Source organism: Perognathus longimembris, chromosome 8 (assembly GCF_023159225.1).
Source record: "Perognathus longimembris pacificus isolate PPM17 chromosome 8, ASM2315922v1, whole genome shotgun sequence".
Lineage (NCBI taxonomy): Eukaryota > Metazoa > Chordata > Mammalia > Rodentia > Heteromyidae > Perognathus > Perognathus longimembris.
This window is the reverse complement of record NC_063168.1, coordinates 2,287,868-2,309,074: the sequence shown is the minus strand read 5'-3', so window position 1 is coordinate 2,309,074 and position 21,207 is coordinate 2,287,868. Positions and strand designations below refer to the sequence as shown.

The window sequence follows — 21,207 nt, the reverse complement described above, 5'->3', positions numbered from 1 at the left end:
AACATCAAAGATGTTTGAAAGATGCTAAAAGAGGAACAACTTATTGCGCTGTTTAGCTACACAAATACCAAGTGCCTAACAGGATAACACCTGCCAATTAAATAAAAGCATCAGATAATGGTAAAAACATCTGAAGCACTTCAGATTTTTGGATATCTCTTGATCTTGAAAATTATATAAATAAACATTTCCTGACTCTTACCTGAAGCAAAACAATATTGTCACCTTCAAAAGTTACCAGCACATCTGTGTCACACTTCAGGCCTGCGATTCGGTTTTCCATCATGTAACCCTATTTCAAAAGAAAAGAAAGAATAAAAACCACAATTTAAAGTTGCAATCCCACTAATATACATGACTAATATTTTCTCTGAAATAAATGAAAAGAATAAAATAGCCACAACCCTCCTCCAAACAATCACTGTAAGAGTTTTTGGGCCATCACCTCAATTTTGGGGTCACAAATACTATCAGATGCGTTGCCTTGATTAGCAGTAAAAGCATTTACAAGTAGGCATGTCATATTTTTCTAAAATATTTTAATAAGGTATGTTGTATTTTGGCTGGGAATACGGCTCACTGAACACGTGTTTGACAGCATTTGCTAGGTCCTGAGTTTGATCCCCAGCATTCCGGTAATAAAAATAAACTTAACAATTGATTTTCTATGTCTTTTCTAAATGTTATTAATTCTAACACATGTTGAGGAACTAGTAGTGATTACAATTTTGTCAAGGTGTCAATGATATGCACCCACTTAGTGCAAGACCCATATCCAGTCCTATAAGTTGGAAAACAGCTATATGAACATTTATGGAAGGCAACAAAGGTATCTAAACTGCCATTGTGCATCATAAGTTCGTACGCTGGATTAGTGCCCCCTTCTCCTCTTGCTCTTCATCCCACCTTTTCTCCTTTGTCCTCCTCCCTGACATTCTAGTCTATTTCAGTGGCCGTAGCCCTCAACTTATTTCTAAAGTGTTGACTATTTCCTCACATAAACTGAAGACTTGGCTCCTAAGAACCTGGGCTCATGGAGGACACAAAGCTTGTCTTTGTTGTTGTTGTTTTGTTTTGTTTTTGCCAGTCCTGGGCTTGGACTCAGGGCCTGAGCACCGTCCCTGGCTTCTTTTTGCTCAAGGCTAGCACTCTACCACTTGAGCCACAGCGCCACCTCTGGCCGTTTTCTATATATGTGGTGCTGGGGAATCGAACCCAGGGCTTCATGTATGCAAGGCAAGCACCCTTGCCACTAGGCCATATTCCCAGCCCCACAAAGCTTGTCTTTGGCCTCAGGCCCTACTCTTCAAGGCCTCTTCTCCAGCTCATTGTTCTCCCTATGAAATCACTGAAATCTTGCCCACTGTCCAAATATGCTTCCACAAGTCATTCTAGCCTGCCACTCACCTCAGATGTGACTGTCCAGTATTTCTCCTGTAACATTTGTAGTTAAGATATTAACTTTGAATAAGAATGACAAAACGCCACCCTGTGAATTTTTAAGGCTTGAAGGACACAGAAGGTCACTCAAGGATGGTCAAAGAACAGTCACACCTGAGTCTTCAGGCCCTTAATGCCTGGGGTACCTGATTTATTTCTGAAAATGTCCACAGGACTTCGGAGATCCTACTGCTTTGGAGCCCTGTAAACCTGTGAGCATCAGCCATGCTCCTTATTGGGAAAACAACCAGGTTATTTTAAGATCCAGCCATCCTCTTTTCCTTGTCAAAACTGGACATTGGCATCAACTGAGATCGATAGAAGCAGAAGCATCTTCACAGGCGCACTGGAATCCTAAACTGAATGAGTCAGTAGACTTCCCAACTTAGAGAAGTTCTGTGTCTTGGGCTGGGAATATGGCCTAGTGGTAGAGTGCTTGCCTCGTATATATGAAGCCCTGGGTTCGATTCCTCAGCACCACCTATAGAAAATGGCCAGAAGTGGCGCTGTGGCTCAGGTGGCAGAGTGCTAGCCTTGAGCAAAAAGAAGCCAGGGACAGTGCTCAAGCCCTGAGTTCAAGGCCCAGGACTGGCAAAAAAAAAAAAAATTCTGTATCTCCAGATCTCATCTCATCCCACAATCACGGGGTTAATCTGTTCCACAGGCAAACCCCACGAACTGGGGTTCTGACTGAATCCACTCTTGTTCATGTCCCCTCATCCCAAGGCCAGAGCTGGTTCATTTTCATCATTCTGATTCAACCTCACACAGAGTGCTCACAAGAAGCTTGAACCTGTGCGGAAGGCTTCACACAAACTTCAGTCCCTCTGTGTCATTCTCCTCTCCTCACGCTAGCCTGTGAGGAGGCCTTACTCCCATTTTGCAGACGAAGAAAGTAAGGGGTTGGGGACTTTGAGAATGTTCTAGAATCATCTTAGGCTCTGGTATCCATCACTTCTATGTTGAGATAAAGTTATAACTGTTGTTACCACAGCTGCTAATAGCACTCAAATATACATAATGTTGAAGAACAAAGTCCCATTTCTGAGAATTTTGGAGGAAAGTGGAACCGGTTCTTGTTCTTTGACATTGCCTTAGAAATCAGGTGATCAGGGATTTCAAATATCCAAAGGAAAAAAAAATCTCATTAAAGTACAGTCCAACCAGTAAACAGATGCCAACATCTCTAAGTATGGGATCCAAAATTGTGTGGAGACAAATGATTACAAACAGTTTGTATATATGCATATCTGACATGTTTAAAATTAAAAGTGAACTTAGTTCTTTTATATTACAAAAGATAATAAAACTATAATTAAAAATGAAGCAACTCAAAAGAAAACTGAAGGGTATGGTAGTCTACATCTTTTTTACAAGGCTGAAACAAGAGGATCACAAGACTGAGCCCAGCCTATCCCATAGATACACTGTCTCAAAGAGAAGAAGGAGGAAGATGTGGGGAGAAGGAGAAGAAAGAGGAGAGTGGAGAAGGCTATATGTGATAAACCTAATGATAATACCATAGTAAACAGGAAAAAATTGAAACCATTTCCTCTGAACCCAGAAACAGAAAAAAACGGAAACTTTTCCAGTATAGTACCTGGAGTTTCTAGCCAGCACAATAAGGTTAGAAAAACAATGAAAGGAATCCAGACGGAAAGGAAAGAAGTCAAATTATTCCTATTTGCAGATGATATGATATGATACTTAGAAGACCCTAAAGACTCAAACAAAAACACTTAGATATGATAAACACTTTTGTCAAAGTCACAGGATACAAAATCAACGCATACAATATCATTAATCTTTCTATATGCCAACAATGAACAAGCTGATGAAGAAAATCAGGAAGTCAGAAATAGTGAATAGTGGGGCTGGGGATATGGCCTAGTGGCAAGAGTGCTTGCCTTGTATACATGAGGCCCTGGGTTCGATTCCCCAGCACCACATATACAGAAAACGGCCAGAAGGGGCGCTGTGGCTCAAGTGTCAGAGTGCTAGCCTTGAGCAAAAAGAAGCCAGGGACAGTGCTCAGGCCCTGAGTTCAAGGCCCAAGACTGGTCAAAAAAAAAAAAAACCCAGAAATAGTGAATAGTGAATAGTCACAATAACCTAAAAAAAATCCTACTCATTGGGATTAGAGGTTTAGCTCCATTGATAGAGGGCCTGTCTAGCAAGCATGAGCCCTGAGTTCAAACCCCATCATTGCAAATAAGCAAACAACAGGAAAATAAACACAAAAATCCCTTGGTATAAACTTGACCAAAACTACGAAAAAGATAGTAAGACTCTCCATGTTCATGGATTGGCAGAATTTCTACTACTAAAAGCAATGGATCCAATGTATTCCCACCAAAATTCCAGTGTCACACTCTTCACAGAAATAGAAAAATCAAATTTAAAAGTTATATAGCAACACAAAAGCAAATTCCGAGTCAAAGAAATCCTAAGCAAAATAAGAAATTTTGGGGGTACCATAATACCTGACCTTAAATGATACTATGGAGCCATGATTTCAGCACAAAAGCAGACATGCAGACCAATGGATAGGCTAGAAAACTAAAAAAATAAACCTACAGCTACAACCACAATGTGATACAGTGTGATAAAGGTACCAGAAACATACTCTGGGGGAAAGTAAGCCTTAAACAAACGATACTGGGAAAACTATCTACATGCAGGAGACCGAAACTAGACCCTTATCTCTCATCTTATACCAACACTAATTCTAAATGGATCAGTGATCATAATGCAAGACTCAACTTTGCAACAATTACAGGAAAACACTTGAAGATATAAGCAAATATAATACCCTTCTGACTAGGACTCCAATTCCCTGGGAAATACGGCCAGGATTGACAAGTAGGATTATATTAAATTAGAAAGCTTCTGTATATCAAAGGAAACCATTATGAAAATGAAAACACAACCTTTGCAATCTATCCATCAGATGAAGAATTAATGTCTAGAATGAAGAAAAATTAAACACCAAGAGAAAGAACGAAATAACCCCATTACTAAACGGGGAAACAAATGGACAATTCTCTAAAGACGTTCAAATGGTTAATAAATACATGAAGGAATGTTCAACATCTTTAGCCATAGAGGAAATGAAAATCAAAACATTAAAATTCCATCTCACCTTAGAACAACCATCACCAAGAACACAAACAATAACTAATTCTGGCTAAAATTCAGAGGAAAAGGAACTCTTATACACTGTTGGTAAGAATGCAAATTAGTGCAATGCTATGGAAATCAGTATGGAGGTTCCTCGAGAACTGAAAATAGAATTACCATATAACTAGCCTATGTCAGCCGGGCATACATCCAAAGGATTATAAGTGGACATACAATAGCAGTACCTGGACACTTGTGTTTATTTGCACTATGCACAATAGCCAAATGATGGAATCAGCCTACATGCCCAACAATGATGAGTGGGTCAAGACAATGTGGCCTGTATACACAACCGTATAAATAAATAAGCCATAAATAAGAATGGAATGCAGAAAAACGGGTGGAACATGATGTTGCATGAGGCGATCCAAGCTCAGAAGACTACGTATCATGTTTCCTGGATGCAGAGTATACACCTGAACAAAATATGGCCAGAATATTTTAAAGAGGGGGGGAACCACTGTTGGAGATGACAGCGCAAGATGGTGAGGGGGGGGGTGAATAAAAAGTCCATCCTGTGTATGTATGAAGATAGTGAAAAGGAACCCAGCAAACCTGTAAGCTATAGGTGAATGGGAGGGAAGATAAGAAAGAGCAACAGAGGGGATGAACCTGGTCCAAGTACATCATATTCATATATGAAGAGATCTCAAGCTGCTTTGTACAATTAATATAGGCAAATACTTAAAAAAAAGGAAAAGGAAAGAAAGGTGATCCATGCTTGTAACCCTAGCTACTCAGGAGGCTGAGATCTGAGGGCTACAGTTCAAAGCCAGCCCAAGCAGGAATGTCTGTGAGACTCCTGTCTCCAATAAACAAGCAAACAAGCAAAATGCTGCAAATGGAGCTGTGGCTCAAGTGGTAAAGCACAAGCCTTGAGCAAAAGAAACTCAGGGACAGTGCCCAGGCCCTGAGTTCAAGCCCCAGGACCAGTGCACACACACACACACACACACACGCACACACACATTTAGGTCCAGTGGGTTTTCCCGCTTAGTTTTGTCCACACTGGCCTTGCCCGCTTGCCCAGGGTTATACAGGGCTGTTTCGTTGTTGGAATGCTCCCGGTAGCGCTGTTCCAGTGTGTCCTGCTCTTTAGTTTCTAGTCAGAAACTCCCACCCTCAGGAGGCTGCCTCTCACTCTGGTCGACACAGCTTCCCAGGTCCACGCCCTTCATGTTCCTTCCCTCAGCCCTGCAATTTTAGCAGTCAGATCAGCCTCACTCCCCTCCCAGATCTCTGATCCTGCTCCGCCCTCCCTCAGCCTCTCTTCCTGTCACCCGGGCACGCCACCTGTCTCTGAAGTCCTGGCCTTCCCCGCCATCGCCCCTGGATCCCGTGCTGTGCTGTGCGCCCACAGCAGGTGCACATGTGGACATAGAGAGTGTGGCCCTTGAGTTAGCACAGGCCCTTGTGTGTGCGCAACTCCAGCAAGCCAGACCCAATGCTGTGCTCGCCTCCATCCCTTCCTGGCTCTGACTCTCCTGCTGCTCCGTCTCCTTGCCCAGGGCGGTGCCAGGTTCATCTCGTTTCACCACTCGCCGACAAGCGCTCTCTCTCTCTCTCTCTCTCTCTCTCTGTCTCTCTCTCTCTCTCCTTTCCTGTTTTCCTTTGCCCCTTCTCACCTCTCACCTCGTTCTCTAGCTTCCCTCATCCTTGTTTTGCACATCGCTCTTTTCTTTCCTCTTTCTCTCCTCCCTCTCCATTCCTTTTGACTTGGTGCTCTTTTCTCACTTCCCGTAGCTCCTTTCCCCCTTTTCTCACTTCCTTTATTTTGTTTCCCCTTTCTCATTTTTCACTTCCCTTTCCTTATTCCTCTTTTCTTTTGCCCATTTCCTTTTTGAAAAATTAAACACTGTGGGAGAGAGTTTATCACGTATAACATGATTTTAAATGCTTACACATAGTGAAATGGTTATTCTCGCTAAGTCTTTAAGGAATGCATTACCTTACATACTTATCATGTTTGCAGAGTGAACATAGAACGAGACTCTCTTGACATTTTCCAAGATCATAATTATGTTATCATTAACGAATCTCTTCAAACACATGCCTCCTATTTAGCGGTGATTTTTTATCCTCCAACCAGGATTTTGCCTTACCCTTTATTCAACCATCACCCTATTCGCTGTTTCTATGAGAACAACTTTCATGTCCTCAGGCTCACAAATAGCAGGATGTCATTCTTTTCCTGACTGAATAAGACACACACACACATGTACATATATATGTATATATATGTATGTATATATGTATGTATATACATATATAGGTACATACATATATAGGTACAAAGGAATCACTTACGTAACAGAAAGAAGAACTATATCCAAATTGGAAAAAAAAGGAAGTTAATTGTTCCCATTTGCAGATGACATGGTCTTACATATAGAAAACCTGAAGGCTTCACACACACACCACACACATGCACACACGCACGTCACACCTACACACACACACGCACACACATACACACACATTCAGCTGGTGTTGGACAAGTAGATGGATTCCCTATCTTGACTACTGTAATGAATACTGCAACGAACATGAGCACGCAGGCATCTTTTCAACATACTGATCATATTTCAATCGCTGGTTCGTGTGGTCGTACTACTTTTAATAGTTGGAGGAACCTCTACACGATATAATATGATGATCGTCCCACTTTGTGTTCTCTTCAATAATGTACAAGGGCTCCCTGTTCTCCACATCCTCTCCAGCATTTGTTGCTCTCTGTCTTTGTGGTCACCGCCATTTGAACTGGAATAAAGTGATCATTGTATTTGTGGTTTCCACTTTCATTTCCCTGATGAGTAATGATGTTCAGTATGAATTTTTATACTTGTCCATTTGCATATCTTTTTTCCAGTATGTCTACTTAGGTTTTTGTCTACTCTTACTGAACGTTTTTGTTCGGTTTATGGTTGCTTGTGTTTTCACTATTGAGTTGTTTTGAGTTCCTTATCTATTTTGGATCTTTTCTCTTGTCCAGAAGTACGGTTTACAATTATTTTCTCCCATTATGTATGTTGTCTCTTCACACTGTTGTTTTCTCTGCTGTTCAGAAGCCTTTGGCCGAATGCAATCCCATTTGTCTCATTTTTCCTTTTGTTATCTGTGGTTCTGAGGAATTATCTAAACAAACATCCTTGCCTAGGCCATTAGTTTAGAGTACTTCACTTGTGTTTTCCCCTTGTAGTTTATAGTTTAGGATGTCACATTCAAGTCTCTGTACATGGTAAAAAATGATTTTATTCTTTTGTTTGTGGATATCCACTCTCCCCACTATGTGTTAAAGACTATCTTTCATCCAAAGTGTTCTTGACATATTAGTGAACCGTGTGTATGCAGATTCATTTCTGAGCTCATTTTTATTCAGTGTCTTGTTGTTTGGGTGACTATAGATGTATAATCAAGTGATGATTCTAACTTAAGTTTTTTTTTATCACGATTACTTTGGTTATTAAGGTTCTTCTTATGGTTCCATGTAGATCTTAGTGTTTTGTCTATTTCTCTGTAGAAACTGTTTTGCTTTTTTTTTTTCCAATATTGGGGCTTGAACTCAGGGTTTGGGCACTGTCCCTTAGCATTTTTGCTCAATGCTGTTACTCTACCACCTGAGTACAGCTCCACTTCTGGCTTTTTTGGTGGTTAATTGAAGAAAAGAATTTTAGAGACCTTTTTCTGTCCAGGATGGCTTCAAACTGCAATCTTTAGATCTCAGCCTCCTGAGAGATACCTTTCAGTTTCTCTGTATGTCTTCTTCCATTGTTTTCAACAGACTTACAATTTTCTTTTGAAGTTTTGTTGCTAGGTATTTTTATAGCTGTTGTAAATGAGATTGCCCCTTTGATTTCTTGTTCAGATAGTTTGCTATAACCATGTAGAATTACTATTAATTTTATATGTTGCACTGTATCCTGAAATGCCATTGAATTTATTTGAGTTCTAATACTATTTTTAGTGAAGCCTTCAGGTTTTCTATATGTAAGTCCATGTCATCTGCAAACGGGAATTATTAACTTCCTTTTTTTCTAATTTGGGTATGTATTTTTCTTTCTATTACATAATTGCTCCAGATAAGACTATACTACCCTGAATAGAAATGTTGAAAGAAAGCATCCTTGGTTTTCTAGATCTTAGAGGAATACCTCTATGGATTTGTCAGGTGGTCTTATTGTACATTTCAAATCAACTTCTCTACCTAGGTTGTCGGGTTTCAGTAATGATATTGAGTTTTGTCAAATGTTTTTTTACACCTCTGGCAGTGATTATGTTTATTATTAGTGGTTATTATTATGTTTATTTTAGTGGTGTTTTTTCATACTTTTTAACTCATATATGTTGAACTATCCCTGCATCCCTGTAACGAGTTCTATTCGGTCATGGTGAGTAATCTTTCAAATGTACTATTAAGTTCAGTTCATAAGGAGTTAGCATTTCGGTGAAGTTTTTGCATCCATCTAGCACATCCTCAGAGAAGCTGCTACATTCATCACACGCCATTTTCAAGCTCTGGCATCATTTTGGAGATAGTTGCTGAGAGAAAGCCAGCGCGTTCAGTCCTCCCAGACACGTGCCCATCTTTCTCAGCTAAGCTCTTGCTCATCCCAGCCCAAGGGCCTCGTACAAGTCTTCCCATTGACAGTTCCTCCGCCATGACAGACGGGCTCCTAGGACAACACGCCGGTCAATGAAGCCTGACTAGGGAATCTCTCCACCCCAGGACATTAAAACTTGACCAATGGCACACCTCAAGCTACAACTAAGAATATACTTTTGGAAGGCCTATTAAAACAGTACAAAACTCTGTGTGTGTGTGTGTGTGTGTGTGTGTGTGTGTGTGTGTGTGGTTATGGGGTAAATTGGATCCCCCTACACAGTCGTATGTTGAAGTCTTGACTTCCCCAGTATTTCAGACAAAGTCTTTAAGAAGGCAAGTTAAAGTAAGGTCATCAGGTTACCCTGAGAGGAGGAAATGTGGACACAGACACAGACAGAAGGAAGAGCAGGGAAGACATCAGAAGAAAGCCACCTTCAAACCAAGCAGAGATGCTTAATTTTCCCCTGCGAACACCGGATCTCAGTCTCCTTGTCTCCAGAATGAGGAGGATTCCTGTTGTTCACATGGCAGCCCTAGCGGACTCGTCAACAGAGGAGTCATCTCAGGGAGAAGCCATCTCTCGTCATGTTTGTTCCGAGCAGAGCTACATCGTATTCGCTGCTTCTCCGGCGTGGAGAACCCTGTGGGATGGGAGCGAATCCTTCTCCACGCCGTCCTCATGTTACAGGTCCCAGCAGCACCTGGGGTCTTCACTGCAGAGTGGAAACATTTCCTTCCTCCACGCGGGACTCCGGAGCGGGGCATCTGCTCGCACACTCTTGATTGGGCTGGAGCCGGGGGCCAGGGACGCGGAGGGGAGCGCGGGAACAGAACGGCTTCATCCAAGGGGTGAGTCACACTTTCCGTGCGGTGACTTCACTCTTCATAAAATGAGAACGGAAGGGAGGAAGGAAGGGAAGGAGACATGTGGGCTCAGCAGAGACAACTCTAAACCCATGCTCCCGAAGCCAGCAAGGGCCGGGGGGGGGGTGGGTAGGGGGGACGGGGGGGGGGCAGGGGGGCAGCCCGATCCCAGCCCCGCGGGGCCGTCGGGTAGGCACGGTCCCCACGCCTGGCCTTCTGGGTTGCGTTGAGCAGCTCAGCGAGTAATTGCGAGTGTCACCGAGGCCGTGTCCCGTGTCAGCCAGAGCCCCGCAGGACGCGGCGTGGGATTCAAGCTCCGTACTCCGAAAGCTTAATATTTTCCTGCTGTTTCTAACATCTCTGAGGGTTTGGTTTCGGTTTTTTTTTTACTGGATGATTACATTTAATAAATGTATCAGAACAAATGAGAAACAGGCCTTCCCCCTTTTCAAACAAATTGAGGGCAAATCGTGTTCCTGTAAAGGAAAGGAAACAGACGGAATCGATCCGGCTTGTTGGGAGGAGACCCATCAAGAGGCCAGCAGGGTTGACCCTTCGGGCCAGGGGTCTCGTGACGTCGCACGGACGTCACTTTATTCGCGTCCGTCCCCGGCGTCCCACGCGGTGAAGAACCCGAGTGGGAGGAGAGGAGGCGCGAGGCCACGGCCCACGGCCGCCGAGGCGTCCGTCCGGGAAGAGGACTCTGCCGCCCTCGTCCCCTGCCCTCGGGGCTTAGGGGCCGGGGAGGGGGGGTGGGTGGGAGATGCGTCACGCGGGCACCGGGCTGCCCACGGTGATCACACGCAGACACGTCTGTGGCCCATTCCAGAAAGGAAGGATGGGAACTCCACGAGGAAGAAAAGAGCGAGACAAAGCCAGACAGGGCAGCGAGGGCCCGCGCCCGGCTCCTGGAGGCCAGGGCGCCTCCCCGGGAGAACGCACGCTCGCGAGCCGCCAGGCTGCTCAGGAGAGCTCGGGCAGGTGGGAGGCAGGGGGGCCTGGGAGCTGCGAGGCTGCTCAGGAGAGCTCGGGCAGGTGGGAGGCAGGGGGGGCCTGGGAGCTGCGAGGCTGCTCAGGAGAGCTCGGGCAGGTGGGAGGCAGGGGGGGCCTGGGAGCTGCGAGGCTGCTCAGGAGAGCTCGGGCAGGTGGGAGGCAAGGGGGGCCTGGGAGCTGCGAGGCTGCTCAGGAGAGCTCGGGCAGGTGGGAGGCGGGGGGGGCCTGGGAGCAGCGTGACCCGACAGGAGCAGTAGCGGCCGACTGAGAGGAAGCACCCCTCAACCGGGAACCCCACACCTCGCGTGTGACCTTGGAGACTGAGCGTGGAATCGAGGCGTATTCTCACAAACAGAAACCACAGACCCACGCTGAGAGGCGCTCTGCAGAAAGCATTCTCGGAACAGGGGAAATCAACGTTGCAGTTGTGAGCGAAGGCTTTTGTGACACAAGGTGGCTCTAAAGAAACACGGGTTCCGTGTCATCATAAATAGGATGGCTACTTAGGAGGATTAGAAAATGGAGTGTTGGGCTGGGGACATGGCCTAGTGGCAAGAGCGCTTGCCTTGTATACATGAAGCCCTGGGTTCAATTCCCCAGCACCACATATACAGAAAACGGCCAGAAGTGGCGCTGTGACTCAAGTGGCAGAGTGCTAGCCTTGAGCAAAAGGAAGCCAGGGACAGTGCTCAGGCCCTGAGTCCAAGGCCCAGGACTGGCAGAAAAAAAAAAGAAAAAGAAAATGTAGTGTTGACGCAATGGACAATAATGGTACTGCGAGGAATTGGTTAAGGCAATCTAAGTTAGGTAATATTGCTGGGATGAAAGGCAACCGTTTAGATTTTGTACGTTAAATGTGCATGTTAATATTGCTAGGGTGGCTACAAAATAAACATAAATTGAGTGAAAACTAGAGGAGGGGAAGATGGAAAAAGAAAAATACACACAATATATCTGAAAAAAGTCCAAACAAGCAGAGGAGACACAACAAATAAAAACAGTGAGGTGAAAACAATGAATTCAAATATATCAGTGATCACAGTAAACATTTAGACTAAGCTGATAAAAATGAAATTTTCAGTTGACAGTAGGGCTCTATACCAGTCAGTGGAAGCTTTGTCTTCATAGTAACATTACACAAAATAAAAAGTAAAGATACTGGTAAGGATAGATTTTAGCAAACATCCCTCAATAACGGAACCCTCAGTAAGGATAAGGAGTGCTTGAAATGCTACTAATTAGCTTGATTTACTGATCACACTGGAAACTGCATCCAGTTACAGAGCACACACTTCTTTGAGACACACATGGAAACTGACCATGTTCAACACCACAGAGAGGCCATAAGGATTTTTCAAAAACTCTGTCGTGCATTTGCCGTTTTCCCAGCTACAGCGGCGTTAAGTGGGAAAAACAGTATAAAAGTAATGATCATAAACTGGGTGCTGTGGCTCATGCCTATATTCCTAGCTATTCAAGAACGCTGAGCCCTGAGGATCATGGTTCAAAGCCAGCCCCAGTAGGAAAGTCTGTGAGGTTCTTATCTCCAATTAAGCTTTTTTTTTTTTTTTAAAGCTGTGGTTTAAGTGGTAGAGAGCTAGCCTCGAGCACAAAAGTTCAGGCATAGAGCCCAGGAGGCAAGTTCAAGTCTCAGGATGAGCAGACACACACAAAGATACCATGCCAACAGCAACAAGAGCAGTGGCTAGGAAGAGGCGGCTTGGCGCGGTGGTTACCCTCCTGAACCCAACAGCCTGCGCCTCCCCAGTGGGAAACCAGCTCAGTGGTCTTGGGAAAATCGTTTAAGTGCTTAGTGCCCCACGTGCCACACATATATCACCAAAGTGAATGGCTATTGTGAGGACTCATATCGACTACTGCAACAGGGGAAGGTGGGTGTCCTACACAGACTAAAAACCCAGTAACAGATGGCCCTTCTCACCATTCTTCAGTAGGAGATACTACAAAGTTAAAAACACTCAATGAATGGATGGGTCAAGTAAGTCATTATGAAAATTAAGATAAAACTGAAAAACAGAAAAATCTTATACGCCAAATCATGGTTGACACAGCCAATGAAATACTTCTCTTTAAAAAATAAAACTTACAGCTTTAAGTGTTTATAACAGAAAATGAGAAAATCATTAGATAACATCTAAATTAAGGTACTAGAAGGATGAGTAAAAAAAGAAAATTAAATAATGAAGAAAAATGAATGGAATTATGGAATTGAAACCCAGACACTATAACAAGATCATAGACCCAAAGCTTATTATCTAAGACAAACAGGTCCAGCAACAAGAATGGGAAAAATAAGCACTGTTAGAAATGGCAAGAAGAGGTATATAGCATGAATTAAAAAAATACGAGGGACATATATTTTAAATTTCAGATAAAATGGAACAATGCAAATTACTGTATAATATACATTATTATACAAATATGACTATTTTGGCCTTAGAGTTATTTGTACAAAATAGCAAAGATCATTGAGCTCCTGTAACTTACAGATAACAGGAAAAGAAGGGATGACCTCAAGTAATTCAGTGAAGGTGGCGCAATGTTGATATCTAAACTAGAAAAGGGCACCTAAGAAATGAATAACACATACCAACCTCACTCATCACCACAGATGGAAAATGCCTTCACAAAAAATCAGCAGTGTATGAAATACAGATGTATATGATGACTAAGTAGTATTTATCCTCAAATCTGGAATTTGGTTAACATAACAATCTGTTCATATCAATTCACCACATTAACAGGTTAAATGGAAGAAAATGTGTGAATTATCTTAATAAAATACAGATAAATAATTTCCACAAAATTCACAACATTCAGATTTTAAAACCAACCAAATATAAATACACACACACGTACCTCTTCATAAACTACAAGTAAGACGGATCTTCCTTAATATTATGAAAAATATCTACAAAATACCCGAGCCAGATAATATCTATCATAACAAAACACTGGGTACATCCCTTTAAATTCCAGAATACAAGACAGGTGGCTCTTAGCAGTCACCCCTCAATCCTTACCACTTCAATGATGTGAGAACAAGACTTGGAGGTGATAATTACCAAGGATGAGACAAGGCCATCATTGTTTACAAGTGATGCAATTATCACAGAATACTCCAGGAAGGGATGAGCCAATTATTCCAGTTGACTGCCACAGTTGCTGGGTATAAGATCAACATGCAAAATTAAACTCCCTTTCTATAGAAAGTTTCAAAAGCTCATGTATATTGTAAAAGATATCTGCTCGGTCACTGTTCTCTGAGAAATGTCTCAGTACCTGTAGAGACGAGGCGTCAGAGGTGGGCTCGTGATGTGTGCTGCCTAATTCCTGACTGCCACCCCCCCCCATGACAGAGGGTAAAGGAGTCCAAACGCCTTGTGTACATGCGTTAAAATGGAACACATATGGACATGTCAAAATGAAACCTCCTGTACAACGAATTGATGCTAGCTAAAAATATACAACAAAAATGACAGCGTTGGGAAGACCAAAACAGAAAGCACTATTCAGTGTTGGGTCTACAAGACACCAGCGATGCCTATGGGGGGTGGAAATGTTATACAGATTGAATATCCCTTATCCAACATGCTTGGGATTGGATGTGGGGGGAGAAATACCTTCACGTAGACGTAAGTCATCTCATGGGGGAGACTCAAGGCTAAACACTAACTTTATGTTTCATGTCTCTCAAGCACATAGTCTAAAGGCCGTTTTATAGAATATGTTTAGAGTGTCTACATTTTAAATTAACCAATCACATGAGGTTAGGTATGGAATTTTCCACCTTTCCTGTTGGCACTCAAAAAGCTTAGTATTTCGGAGCATTTCACATAGAAAGATTTTGCATTAAGAATTCTTGATCAGGAAGTGGTGCTGTGGATCAAGTGGTAGAGCACTAGCCCTGAGCTGAAGAGCTCAGGGACAACACCCAGGCCCAGAGGTCAAGCCCCACGACCAACACATGCGCGCGCGCACACACACACACACACACACACGCGCGCTTGATCAGTTTGCTCCATAGTCAAAGGGCTGCCAAAAATACAGAGCAGCCTGAAACAGAAGGCTGACCTGCAACCCCAGCTACTCAGCTGAGACCTGAGAATCCAGATTTGAAGCCAGCTCAGGCAGATGAACCTTCAAGATCCTAATCTCCAACTAAGCAGCAAAAAGCTGAAAATATGGATGTGGTTTAAGTGGTACAGCATCACTCATGAGCTAAAGAGCTGAACAAAAGCTGAGATCTGATGTAACAGCCCCAGCTACCCACCCCCCCCCCCCACACACACACAAATAGAGAAGAACAGAGCAAAGAGAATGAACACTAGGAGATGCAAAGGTTAAGACTGAATCTAGAGGGATGGAAAGACCTTGAAAAGGTGTGTCTGCGTTCCAGACTTTGGTGCTTATGAGTCCTAAACCAATTTCTCTGAGTCCTCTTCCTCCTCTACTTCCTCATCTTCCTCTTCCTCCTCTTCCCCTTTTTCTTCCTCCTTCTCTTCCCTTTCATACTACATACATCCTCTCTACCTCAAGGTATTTTCTTTTCTGGCTTGACCAACTAGTAGTAATGAGTCTCATATTTGAATCCAAAAGAATCTCAGCTAAGATGATAGCAAGTCAGCTCCTGATGAGACATTGCCTCCAGCTTCTCTTGCTTCTTTGATGCAATCTGGGGTGAATCCTTTGGTAGAACGACTTATGGACCATTTCAAGAGAGGATAAAAAGAGAAAGATAACAACATAAAGTAGATTCCAAATTTGGAAGTTGGCTCAAAATAGATGCCAGCACCATCCATTATTCTCTCATATGCCTGGATACTCCCCATTGCACATGAAATTTATAATCCCCTTGTTTTGTCTTTAAGAAATTTGGGTTAAAGCCTTCAATGGAATGTAGCCAGTGAAATGGATTATTCTTGTGTCATTTTGGCAATCTCTCTTTTCTTTATCAGTGATGAGGGTCAGTTCTACTGCCTGCTATTCATATACTCTAATTTGCTTGACAAAATAGGATCTACTTTGGAATAAGACCATCCCAAAGATGGCATATGGACTTTATCCCTCAGGGATGATGTTTGTCTAGTGACTGCAGATTAAAAAGCAAAAGACAGAGGTGCTTATTTAACAACCATAGATTATGTCAAACAAGAGTTAAGTGTGAAATACTGATTCACACAAGATCCAAATCTCCAAAGGGCTAGGGAGCAGAGTCATCACCTGCAACTCTTCAAAACTTTTTTAAAAAAGCAGGAAACTGAGAGTTAGGGAAAGGGTGATACTGTCCAAAAAGAAATGCACTCAGGACCTGACATTATATGCACATAACCTTTGTAATAACAATTAAACATCTAAAAAAAAAAGGCAGGATCCTGAGTCAAGGACAAGTACCTTGATTTTGGAAGGCTCGATTCAGAACCTTGCCTCTTTTTGACAGCTCTGGAGAAATAACCCTTTACCTAGAAGACACTTGGAGAATGTCAGGGTATCAAAAATGAACATTTCTGGTGCCAGACATGGTGGCACACACCTGTAATTCCAGCTACACAGAAGCCCTTGGTAGAAGGACTGTGATCTGAGGCTTGCTACAGGCAAAAGTGCAAGGTGTATACGAAGACAATAAGAAAGCAACGAATAGGGAGGGAGGGAGGGAGGAAGGGAGGGAGGGAGGGAGGGAGGAAGGGAGGGAGGGAGGGAGGGAAGAAGGGAGGGAGGGGGGAAGGAGGGAGAAAGGGAAGAAAGAAAGCAATAAATAGGAAGGAATATAGGGAGGCAGGAAGGGAGGAAGGGAGGAGGGAGAGAGGGAGGGAAGGAAGGAAGGAAGGAAGGAAGGAAGGAAGGAAGGAAGGAAGGAAGGAAGGAAGGAAGGAAGGGAGGGAGGGAGGAAGGGAGGAAGGAAGGGAGGGAAAGAAGAAGGTTCTCTGGCCAATGAAATGAAGGAGTGAAAGATTTCATCAGAAACCATATTATGCCATAAAAAAAAACTGAGGAAGAAACTAAGCAGAACGCAGCTGACACTGTTGTCGTGGTAACCATGGTAACCACACTGGCTTCTCCTAGCAAGGGGCCTTTTCCTGGGAGCGAGGCCAGCGCTGGGCGTCCTCTGGGGAGCTTGCCCCATCCGCCTCCGAGCCTCTCTGAGCGTGGGCCATGACCGGACTCCTCCCCATGCCAACCAACAACTTGGCGTTCAGGCAGCCCAGCACCACGTACCCCGCAGCCCTCTGAAACTCCAGCCAGCTGGCCCGTGGCTTCCAGAGGCTGAATCCTTCATCAGCGCCTCCAGCCACCCACGCCCCGGGCCTCGGCCGGGGCTTCCCGGACGCTGCTGCTTCTCGAGAACTTGCATGAGGAGCCACACGGCCTCGGCTATGGCGGAGTCAAGCTAACCTAACCTACTTGTCTCTCCTGCCAGGCACCCACGCCCAGGACGGCTACAAGAAGCTGAGGATGAAAAGCGGATTCTGTTGAATGAGAACTAAGTGTAAGCACTGGTTCACACAGAATTCGGAGAGTCTGGGGGGACAAAGCTGTCCCTGTAACTCAGCGACACACACACACACACACACACACACACACACACACACACACACGAGGGCAAAGTCCTGAATCCCGGGCAGGTGCCTTCGATTTAGAAACGCTGGGTGGGAGCCGCATCTGGCTCCTTCCTCCCAGGACCTAGCACATCTGCAGGGACCCGGGCAGGAGGGCTGGCCGCAAGCCATCGTCCCTCTCTGTAGGAGTTACTGCCTGCCACGGCCCACGTTGCCTGGCTGTGCTCTGTGTTCGGGGTGAGCTCAAGACTGACCAGATACCAACTGATTGGGGAGGGGGGGGAAGCCTAGATTTTTTATGGTTCTTCGGGATCTGCCCCCCCCCATAGGTCCTTCCTAACTGCCCTGAGCGCTGGTCTCCCTGCAGAGCCCCCCCCCCCATCCCGCCCCGTGCAGGGCAGGAGGAGCCCTGGCCCCCGCGTGAGTGTCAACCAGCGGGGGCAGACGCAAGGCGGAGGCCGGCCGGGCTCCGGCAGGGGCGCAGCGAGGGCTGGCGCTTGGCACGCAGGCCTTATGGCAGCGCTCTGGGCTTTCCAGAGGTCTGTTTTGTTTATATCAAGGCCTTGGCTCTGTTCCGAGAGCGGGTTGGTGCCAGATAAATGAGGTGGTGTTGACTGTCCCTGCGGACTCGGACTTGGGATAAAGTCTACTGACTAAGCCAGGGGCTCCGCATCACGCTACTTTTGCATTTGCAATTGTGTCCGTGCTTTCTTATGCACTCATTAAATGTAATCACTCAGGCACCGGCCAGCTGGATCCTATCTGTGAACAGCAAACAGCAGCTCCCCATCTCACACGAAAGGGAGGGTCAAGTCTTGTTTTCTGATAACCTCATCATCACGCTGGATGGCAGGTCGCTTTTGAGACCTCAGCCTGCCTCGGTTCTGTACAGCTCTTTCGTGACTCTGCTTTGGCCGGGTCTGCTCTTCCGTGTGGGACTCTGAAGCACGTGGAGGAGAAATGGAGCCCGTGGGACTGCCGTGGCGACTGAGCACAGGGACACGGTAAGCCCGGGAGTGATCGCTGCCGGAACCACAGAAGGCAGAAGCGACGGCTCCGGGCTCGGGATGTGTGTGTCGTTCCAGTAAGACTCTGCTCTAGGAAAGAGAGCAACAGGACCGACGTGCTGCATCTAGACTACAGGCCACGGCTTTAAGGTGAGCATTCGCTGAGAATATGCCTTGCCCCCATAGTCCAAAGGAGTGTCGTGAGGAGCCCCAATCCGACAGCTCCCATCCATGTCTACTGAGTTGTGATGCAGGAGAGAGTGTTGAGAAAAGAAGGAGTACCAAGTACAGTCATCTCTCAGTACCTGCGGAGCATTGATTCCAGAGCCTCCGGTGGACACCAAAGTCTTTAGGTGCTCAAGTCCAGTATATGAAGCGGTGGTAAATTTGCATATAACCTAGGCACGTATTCCTGTATGCGTTAACGCATCTCCAAATGACTTACCATACCCAATAATATGTAAGTGCTATGAGTTATACTGCCCCACTTAGAAAATAAGGAGAAGAAAGAAGAAGTCTGTATAAGTTCAGAATGGGCATGGTTTTCCTTCTGAAGCACAGTTGGTTGAATCTACAGTTTGGAATCCATGGGTATGGAGGGCTGAATATACTCATTGAGGGCCCGTGCAGGAGCTAGGCTTTAAGAAGTAAGGAGATGGGAATTTTCAGGGAGTAAGTCCCAACATGGCGTCCTGATCATGAGACTCCACTCAAAGCAAACCCAGGAGCAGCCTTCCACGACAAGGTTCCTCTCCTACCTGCCCTCACGGGCGGGAATGCGAGATCCAAGCCTATTTTCTTACTTCCCTCACACATAATTTTCAGAAATTCAACCTAGGTTTGCTTGAACACGGGTAAGCACAAAGCACTGGCCACTGGGAACCCCAAAAAGCTGCATGCCAAGAGCTAGTGGGGCTCTGCCAACCCCTGTTCTAGTTCCTTCCTGACTCGCCAAAGAGGTTTGGGGTAAGCAATTTCACTAAATCCCACCCCCCCCTCCCTGCCTGTGTCATGGAGGGGGGTGGGGAAGCAGATGATCTCAGGAGGTCTAACAGGAAAAGAGGAGTCCGCGGGAGACCCCCTGCCCCCTGCAAGGTCAGGTCTAACTAGCACGAACCAGTGGGAAGGTCAGGGAGACTCGTCTGTACAGACTGGCAAACGGGCCTGGCAGAGGAGGGGTCTGCCCAAGTTTACATAGCTGAAAGTTACAGATTAGATTCAAGCTGTGTACATCCTAACAGGGAGAACTACGCTGTCTTCTGGAGTGCATTTGCATGTGGCACGGGTTCTGGGTTCCAAACTCGGCTCCGCTTCCCATTAGTGCTTAAGCTTAGACAAGATATGTATTTCTTTGGCCTCAGTTTCCTTCCTATTTCTTATGTTTTTATTTTGTATGGTTACAATTTCATTTCATCCACTTATAAGCTACAACTCTTTGCTGTCTTATTTTGATGGTAGGTTTAGGGCACAAAAATTGGAAATCCCAAACCTGAAACATTTGAGCAGCAGAGCTCAAAAAGTTTCAAATTTTAGAGGTAAACCTCCTAAAATCAGAAATACTTTTAATCCTAAGCATTTCGGATAAGGGAAACTCAACCCGCACGAGTCTTTAATTTATTTGAATCAACTTTCAAGCGATATGATATGATTTCACATACATTATGAGAACATTACAATAGTATACTTGCTTTCCTTCTGGCCTTTGTGCCATTGCCATTGCATACGTTGAAAACTCACACTACATGATATTCTTTTGGTTTAAGCCATCAATTAGTTAAAAATACTGAGGCTGAGTGTGGCAGTGCATGACTGTAGTCCAGCAGTCGGGAAGGTGCAGCGGGAAGATCATCAGTGTCACTCCAGCTTCGGCTGAATTAGGAAGACTCTGCCTCAAAAAGCCAACAAACACAAAACACCAAGGGAGAAAGCTTTATATATTTATTCATACAGTTACTATTTTGTGGGTTTTGTTCTTTTATGTAAATCCATATTCCCACTTGATACACTTTTCTTTCTGTCTGAAGAATTTCCTTTAGTATTTCCTACAGCAAAAGAAAGTTTGCAATGAATTCTCTTGGCTTCTGCCATTCTGAATGTGTGTTACTTACACTTTGCTGTATGTAAGACTTGGGGTTGCTTTTATTTTTCCTTTCATTAATTTTTTTTTTTTTTTTTTTGGCCAGTCCTGGGCCTTGGACTCAGGGCCTGAGCACTGTCCCTGGCTTCTTCCCGCTCAAGGCTAGCACTCTGCCACTTGAGCCACAGCGCCGCTTCTGGCCGTTTTCTGTATATGTGGTGCTGGGGAATCGAACCTAGGGCCTCGTGTATCCGAGGCAGGCACTCTTGCCACTAGGCTATATCCCCAGCCCTCCTTTCATTAATTTTAACTAGCACTCATTAGGGCTATGCTGGGCTCGCATGAACATGACTCATAACGGCTCTAACGAACGCATCCTGGGCTTTACAAACAAAAGGTGCAGACCAAGGTCCCAAAGAATGAAAAGACTAACATATAATTTGTTCCCAAAGTTCTATTTCTATT

At 44.7% G+C, this 21,207-nt stretch overlaps 1 protein-coding gene across 1 annotated transcript in view; it reads right to left on the bottom strand.

Moving 5' to 3' along the window:
- The window catches only part of Acoxl (acyl-CoA oxidase like), a 241,958-nt gene that overhangs the window by 89,817 nt on the left and 130,934 nt on the right, over positions 1–21,207 (bottom strand). Inside the window, 1 exon segment of the mRNA XM_048353507.1 lies at positions 203–292. Coding sequence (XP_048209464.1) covers positions 203–292 — 90 coding nt within the window.